The following is an 8,908-nucleotide window of genomic DNA, read 5'->3' as shown; positions in this document are numbered from 1 at the left end:
GAGGTTTCATGTCTTGCATTGATGGGGCATGGTGGTTGCATCTTGCTCTGGGCCCGCACTGTGCTCCTCTGGAGAGGCACACGAGGACAGAACTCCCTAGTCTGGGTACCAGAATTGTCTCGGAGTAAGTCATGGCCTTCTCTGATGCAACTTGGCACCACGCAGGCATTTGAATACTTAATGCCTTAGCATAGATCCTATTGCCTTCAGCATACACAGTGTGACTGCACTGAAACCTTATTCCTGTTTTGATATGCTTGTGTGTAGTGTGTCACTTCTAATGTACAATACCTTTCGGGGGGGTCATTTTTTTCGCCTGTAAAATGAAGGACTTGGAAGAGAAGCCTCAGAGGCTCTTTGCAGCTCAGGTAAGGGAAGTGAAAAGAGAACTGAACCTGGAGTCATGCCTAGGAACTGACCCCGGCTCTTACCAGTCTGCGGCCCTGAGAGCCAGCCGCTTCCCATGGAGAATGGGAATAACAGTTACGGTTACTCTGAGGTCAGAGGCAAACGACTTGTAAGTGGGGTTTTGTGGGCAGCGGAAAGGCTTCTGGGGTTTCTCGTCATACCAGTCATGTAGCAGTGTACCGCAGGAGTGTAACAGTGCCCGGTAAACACCCAGCTGGGACTGAGCTAAAGGCCAAATGAGAAGCTAGCGTTTAAATGACTTTCTCTTCCTCTGTGTAACTAGGAAATTCCGATCTGCACACTGATTTGGCCCAGCATTGCCGGAGAAATCTCTTGGGACGTGTCATTTGTTACTTTGAACTTCTTCGTGCCAGGACTGCTCATTGTGACCAGCTACTCCAAAATTTTACAGGTACGTCTGCATCCAGACCGCAGCTCAGCTCCACTCAGGCTCAGGGTATTTCAGGGGGAAGCTTAGCATTTCCTGGTCAGAATTTACCTTAGTGTTCATGCCAGTTCAGGCTTGGTTCACTGTCCAGATCCACCCCTTCTGCAAAAAAAAAAAAAAAAAGTTTTATCTTTGCGATTGTTATTATGTTTTACTGATCACTAAATACAAACTTATTATAAAAAATTAAAGACTTAGAAATATTTAACACAGAAACTAAAATCTCTACCCCCATTTTTAACGATTCAAAGTTTGTTTTTTTTTCATGTTATTTTTCTTAAAAATTTACATACATACATTTCTTTATGCTATATTTACATATATGATATATATATGATGAACCATATAAAATGATCAAATGTCAACTATTTGTCACAATTCAATACAATTTTTTTCAGACTTGAGATAACACTATCTGCTCCTTAACTTTCTTTTTTCACTTAACACTACATCATAACATCTTCCCATTTCAGTTCCTTTATCTTTGCCTCATTATTTTTAGTGGCTTCACAGCCTTCTGTCATACAGCTATGACGTACTTTATTTTATGGTGTCCATTGTTTCCCCACCGCACACAGCAATGTAGCGATGGAGAAGGTACACTTTTAACAACTTTTTATTGCAGTATAATATATATACAGAAAAGCACACCCAGCATACATGCACAGCTTGCAAACTGACCACACTCCCAAAGCAGCTCCCAGAAATAGAAAGAGAAACAGAATCTTACTGGAAGCCCCCTCCCTCCTGCCACCTTCCAGTAGCTGCCCACACCCCTAGGAAATGTGCCTTTCAAAAGGGAGTCTAAACAGGACATGGTCTTTACCTTCGGCGCGAGCACGTACAGGGATGTAAAGAAAGACCTACCAGCCTGCTTCCTACCTCTGGAGGCCACCCATTTACATATGTGGTGCTGGCCCAGGCAAGTACTGTGTACATGTGTTCGTGCTTGTTTGAGAAGGCTTAATGCAAAGCCTTTGAGTCCTCACAGAGGTTTACAGTTGTTGAATCTTGGTTTTATAGCATATTATGGGTCATTTGTCAAACAAGGATATTGAAGTGGGGCCCTATTGGTCCTGCTTGCTGTCTGACCACTTTTATGGCCCTTTCTTTGTAGCTGAGGATCTGTAACCTTCTTAGATGCTCAGAACCCAAAGCCAGGCCAATTTCCATCCGAGTCTGCTAATCCCTAGGTCCTGTGGGAGATGCCTCCCCACCCATGTTGTTCCTTAGATTTTTGCCCACCAGTTGACTTGTGATTCCCACCTCTCAAGTGACCCTCAGTCTGGGGCTTGTTCAAGTGTATGAGGCCAGTTCAGGCCTGAAGCCTTACAAAGAGGCCTGGGGTGTGTAAGCACTATGTAAGTATTAGCTATTATTGTTATGTTAAAAAAAGTGGGGGTGGGGAGAGAAAAGGAAGAGAAATGTAGAATTAATTTTTTAAATATTATTTAACAAATATTTATGTAGTGTTTACAGTGTGTCAGGAACTCTTAATCATAAGAATGACAGGTGAGGAAACCAAGGCAGAGAAAGGTTAAGTAACTTGCCCAAGGTTACACGGCACATAAGCAGCAATATCAACATTTAAACCCAGTATCGGGCAGTCTGACTCCAGAGTCCCTTGGAGGCCAAGAGGGCTCTGGTCTCCTTTGACTCATGCCTCATACTTCTTAGCTGCCTGCTCTTGCTGAGGGAGGATTGGGGTATTCCATGGAAAGATTTCCCACACACTCCTTCATCTTTTTTTCAGGCCAGGGCTCACCTGAAAACACTCTGGGAGACCCAAGAGTCCTGATGAGTTGAGGGAAGTGTCCTCTTATCCAGTTTATTACTGTCCAGGCACTTTACATATAAACCCATGGCCAGCCTTCAGTTCTCCCTGTCGCAGACCCCAGGACAACTTCTCAATGAAACCGAATATCTATCATGGCTCACAGTTGTGAAATGGTGCTTTAAGGAATAGGTCAAAGATATAATTTAGAACCCATCCCTTCCTTCACACAAGAAACAAAATCCAAAGCCCTCACCTTAAAGCCGGATGTGATCTGGCCCCTGCCTGCCCTTCTCAGCTCATCTTCTCCCCTCTCTTGTGTCTATGTTGGCCTTGGGGCTGTTTCTCACACACGTCAACACACTGCTGCCTCAGAGCCTTTATACTTGCCATTTCTCTTCACCAAACTTCTGCACGGGCCATTCCCCCATTTTGTTTAGGTCTGTATTCAAAAGGCTGTTCCACGGAAAGACTCCCCATCATTCAGTAGTTCCTTACCCCGATTTATTTCTTTTCAAAGCATGTACAAGCCCTGTCATATTTCATCTTTGTGTAGTTGTTTGTATATCATCTGTCTTTCTCACTAGAATGTAAGCTCCATGAGGGCAGACTTTGTTTACTGTTACAGCCCTGTGCCTAGAGTAGGGTCTGGCTTATCCATTACAGTGCTCAATAAACAAACACTCATTGTTGAGTAAGGCACAAGTCTTGGATCACATTAAAAGGCCAACAGTGTCTTCTTCTCTTGGGCAGTGGGAAAACCACTGGACAAAGTGTCCTAAGACCTGGGTTCTAGTTCAAGCTTTATTACTGTGTGACCTTAGGCAAGTTACTTAATGAATGTGGGCTTCAGTTTTCTCTGGAGATAAATGGGCCTCAGTGGATTGTTTAACACAATAAAATGAGAGTGCAGTATGATAATGTTTTGAAAACACAATGTTAATGCAAATATAAGAATTTTAAAAGTTACTTCCCATCCCACTAGCAAAACTGTTGCCCATTTTCCTGGAGGACTATGACGTTTGTCCTCACTTTGCACCTGTAGGTTTGCTAGGTAGCCGGGAAGCAGATAAGTTGCTGCCAGGTGGATGGAGGGTCTGGGAAGGCCCACACGGCGCGCCTCTCTCTCCCTCTGAAGATATTCATACTCAGAGGCACCAAATCAGCTTTTTGTGCTGTTTTTTGTTGTTGTTGTTGTTAAGAGCATAGCTCTGTAAAATCAATTGAACATCAATGTTAACTAGCCATATCCACAGAGACACAATTAGCAAATCATTTGAAGCCATGGGACACAGAACTAAACCACCCACCCCCACCAGCCCCACCTCTCGCCTGTTACTACTGCCTCTAATTTGGGCTCCATCGCTGGGCCTGAGAAATGCCTCTTTCAAACCACCTTATCTTCTATTCTAAAACAGAGTCTCTAGGGCACTCTTAGACCTCCATGGGGTGTTAGATATTAGAAAGGGTATCATGATCAAATGAGCTGGGGAAAGATTGGGTTAATCAAAGTTAAATGGGTTCCTTTGCTGCAGGACTTCTCAGAGCCTTTATTATGCTGATGTACTTTGGAAATCTCCAACCCAGGAACAGAGTAGACAGCATTGCTAAATCTGGGTTTCCCCCTCTGGACTGGTGCTCCATGGAATCTCCTTTGGGAAACCACTCTAGAGTCCCTGCCCTCGTTGCTGGCTCTGGCCTGGTCAAGGGATTGAGAACAGGCCTCACTTGGGTTCCTACCTTCCAGAGCTACTTCATGTGCTTGGGGCAGTGTCCTTATTCACCTTTCTGCCTTTTCTGCTTCCTCTTTCCTCATGACTCAGCCATGCTATACATCTTTAGTGGCTTTTTCCAATCAACAGTTTCCCAGGGAAATAGTCTCCCAGCCACTCCCAAGTGCCTTCAATCAAGCTGTCGATGCTAACTGTTGGGGTTTGGTTTACATTGCCAACTAGTAACCAGCCTCTCTGATAGATACTGAAGCAAGACACTAACTGAATAGATTGGATAGGAGACATGAGAAGCAACACTTTCAAGGGCTCCTGAAAGAAGAGTCCAGAACCTACTTTTTCTTCTTCTCCCCTTCCCCCAACCAGAGCTGGGCTCTCAGAACCCACTTCTAAACCCGCATAACCAGGGGTGCCTTCTTTGCCCACAATCCCACTGCTATAATGTTGGCCTCACTCATTTGTATGAAATATTAGCGATCCCGGCAGTTCCACTATTGGGAATTTATTCTACTGATATACCCACCTAAGTGCATGAAGATGTGCATGAGGATGTGTATCCCACCAATCATCACCTCTTAACTGGGGCATAAATATGAAATGGTGCTGATTTTTCAATAAATGTCACCAGCAATGCTCTGTCCAGCTCCTCTTTCTTACTAGGGAGGAGAACATTTAATGACACTTAAGACTGATTCTAAAACATTCCGGTCTCTTTTTGGTTATGCCTGCTTATAATCAACCATCAATCACATGGTCAATTTAAAGTCTCCCATCCCCACGAGGCAGGATGGGAGTGGGGTACAGAGGAGCAGTGCTGCTGATTTCCCTCATGGACAAGGAACTTGTATGGTTGCTAACTAATGTGAGGTGATTGTCCCCCTCTGTTGGTTATTGCCTCTGGTTTCCATGTAGCTGGTGGTGGTGCTAACAAACCCGGCTAATCAGAGCATCATTCGCAAATAGCCATGCCCCCTCTCCCCCCACTCCCCTGGGCATTGGTTGGGGCCTTTCCCAGATCCAGCTATGTTTTCAGAATGAGTCCTAGAAGCAGCTCTCCTAGGAAATGAGCAGCCTCCAATCTCATCACCTTCCACAGTCCCCAACTCAGGGCCCTAGGGCAAGACTATAGGATCCATTTTCAATTGCCCTGAGGCAAAGAAAGGAATCTAGTGTGGGCATGCAGGCATGGCCATACTCTTACGCCTTCTCCCACTGCTCCTTCCTTCTTCCAACAACCTAGAGGGGAGGGAGAGGGACACATATGTGTACAGCCACTTCAGCCAGTACCTACCCCCCACCCCTAACGCGCGCGCGCACACACACACACACACACACACACACACACACGCTAAATAAATAAAATACCCATCAGTAGGAGCCTGAATAAATTGCAGTACGGCCACACTGTGCAGTCTCTGCAACCACTAACAAGAATGAGGTGCCTTCTCTCTGGGCTGACATGGAATGAGAACCAAGATATCCTGCTAAGTAAAAAGGAAGCAAGGTTCAGAGTGGGGTACATGGTGTGGTCTCATCTGTGTACAAAGCAAAAGTGCAGCCACCTGTGATCCCACAGCTGGGCGTGTGTGTGGAGGTGCAGCATACAGGAAACCGTTCCTTTGATCACCTCCAAGAAGCAGAAATGGAGGATCCAGAGACTAGATACCTTCTATCTTTTCTTTTGATCTCCTTCAGTATTATATCATTTGAGTTTTTACCTTGAGTACATATTGCTTTTATACAACTAATTATTTAACTCTTTCAAAAAGAAAGAAATAACAGGGAAACTGTGTTTCTTTGTTTGGACTACCATAACAAAATACCACACACTGGGTGGCTTAGAAACAACAAAAATTTATTTCTCACAGTTCTAGAGGCTGGAAGTCTAAGATCAGGGTGCAAGCATGGTAAGGCTTGGGTGAGAGCCCTTTTCTGGGTTGTAGACTGCCAACTTCTCACTGTGTCTTCCCATGGCGGAAGTGCCGAGGAAGCTCTCTCTCAGCCCCTTTCTTAAGGACACTTCCAAAAATTCTGGGAATCATGGCGGAGTGAGAGACATCCTCAGATCTCTCCCCTTGAAACAACAATAAGCTGAACATCTAAAACTGAACAAAAAACACCCAAACCACACACCAGTATTTCTGAGTGTGGGATCTGCACATAAGAGCTACCATATAGGTCAGAACCCCAGGTGTTGGGCGGTGAACTGAAAGAAATAAAGAAGCTGCCTCTCACAGCCACTGTAGCTCCTTGCAGGTGGAGGGGGAGGGGTGAAGGTGCGGCAACTTCCCTGATCAGCCTTGCCTAGAAGTGCTGGAACTTCTGGCAGATGGCAGCAGGCCCAGCCATCAAGGCAGAAAGCAGAGAAGTGGGATGGGACAGTAGAAAAACAACAGTTAATTTTCACTAGCCCCAGTTCCAAAACCAAGGCTGAGCTGTAGCCTCCAACCCCTAACCCAAAGGACCCTTCCCCACATACCCTCCGAGACTGATCACCATGGAGCCCCAGGGGAATCTGAGCAAACACTACCGAAACTGTTGCTAACACTGACAGGGAATGAAACTGAGAGTAGCAAGTGTGATTAAATATCTACAAGAAAATAAAAAAAGACATTTAGGCTTTATATAAAGCAGGGATCCAAGAGGTTTAGACGCCACCTCCTGGAAACCAAGAGAAAAGCACCTTCTTTACTGCAGGCTAAAGAGAGACCTTTATATAATAAATCTTCTTTCTGGAAAAACAACAGAATACACTTCCATTAATGCCTAAGCATAGAAATAGTCCATTAAACACCATGAACAACCAAGGTGACAAGGCATCTCAGAAAGAAAGAGAAAAATCTCCAGAAAATAAGCTTACAGACATAGCAATATGTGACTTAAATGACAGAGAATTCAGGTTGGTACTTCTGAAAAAACTCAATGAAATCCAAAACAACTAAAATCAACAATTTCAGAAATTGAAAAAACAACTAGATGAGCAGAGCAAGGAGATTGAAACCCTCAAAAGGAACCAAATAGAACTTCTGGAGATGAAGAACACACTGCCAGAGTTGAAAAATGAAATAGCAAGCTTGGGAAATAGAGTCAACCAAATGGAGGAAAGGATTGGTGATATCGAAGACAGAAATCTAGAAATAAATCAGAAGGAAGACGAGATAAACCGAAGAATGAAAAATAATGAAGGAGAAATACAAGAAGTAGCTGATACCATCAGGAGAGGAAACATAAGAATAATGGGCATTATTGGAGGTGAGGAAAAGGAGCAGGGACTAGAAAGCATTGTCAGACAAATAGTGAACGAGAATTTCCCAAATTTAAGGAACGAGCTAGAGCTTGGAATTCAAGAAGTCAACCGAACACCCAATTATATCAACCCAAAAAGGCCTTCACCAAGACACATTGTATTAAAGTTATCGAAAATCAACAACAAAGACAGAATTCTTAGGGAAGCCAGGGAAAAGAAGACAGTAACTCATAAAAGAAAACCCATTAGATTATCATCAGACTTTTCAGTGCAAACCTTATAAGCCAGAAAGGAATGGAATCGAATATTTAAACTGTTAAGTGAAAGGAACTACCAGCTTAGAATAATGTATCAGCTAAGCTCTCCTTTAAATATGCAGGAGAAATTAAGACCTTTCCGGACATACAAAAATTGAGGGAATTCTCCACTATGAGGCCTGCACTACAGAAAATATTGAAAGGTGTCAGGTCATGTAAAACAAAATAACAAAACAAAACAAAAAACACATAATTAGGAGTAAAGTGACTATCAGGCAAATAGAAGCAGAGAAGTGCAACCCTTACTAAGAACAGGATATTAAATGCTTAAATAATAAGAGAATTGCTATAGCAAGATAGTAATGAACACTCAGCATACATAGGGACAAACTGAGATAATGATGACTGAAAAGGGGAGGATTCAAAGATCTAAATTCACAAAGTGGAATAGAGATAAAGCACGAGCAGAAGAAAAAGGAAGACTGTATATATATAGCTATCTTTTTCATATTTGTAATAGTAACCACATACCAAAGATTCAGAACTAAAAATATATAACATAAAACAAGAAGAACTAGAGGCAAAATCTACAAAAGCCAAACAAAATAAAGAAAACAGAAACACAAAGACAAAGAAGCAATGGAAACACCGAGCTACCAGAAAGCAAAAGAGAAAATTGCTATAAGAAGACCATATTTCAATAATCACCCTAAATGTAAATGGACTGAACTCACCAATAAAAAGGCACAGAGTTGCAGAATGAATCAAAAAACAAAACCCAACCATACGCTGCCTCCAGAAGACACATCTGAGTTCCAGAAGACACATCTGAGTTCCAGAGACTCAAAGAGAAAAGGTGGAAAATGATATTTCAAGCGAATGGCATAAGGAAAAAAGTGGGAGTAGCAGTACTAATATCAGACGAAATAGACTTCAAAATAAAAAAGGATAAAGAATGATACTGAGGGACGCTTCATAATGATAAAGGGAATCATGCACCAAGAAGTCATAACACTTATTAATATCTATGCTCCCAATCAGGGA

General features: G+C 43.0%; 1 protein-coding gene across 1 annotated transcript in view; it reads left to right on the top strand.

The window, feature by feature from the left end:
- Positions 1-8,908, top strand: part of FFAR4 (free fatty acid receptor 4) — a 33,718-nt gene that overhangs the window by 21,230 nt on the left and 3,580 nt on the right. The window contains exon 3 of the mRNA XM_015599869.2: positions 692-820. Coding sequence (XP_015455355.1) covers positions 692-820 — 129 coding nt within the window. The remainder of the gene's footprint in view (positions 1-691; positions 821-8,908) is intronic.

Source organism: Pteropus alecto, unplaced genomic scaffold, assembly GCF_000325575.1.
Source record: "Pteropus alecto unplaced genomic scaffold, ASM32557v1 scaffold88, whole genome shotgun sequence".
Lineage (NCBI taxonomy): Eukaryota > Metazoa > Chordata > Mammalia > Chiroptera > Pteropodidae > Pteropus > Pteropus alecto.
The sequence above is the reverse complement of the archived record's forward strand: the minus strand, read 5'-3'. Positions and strand labels throughout refer to the sequence as shown.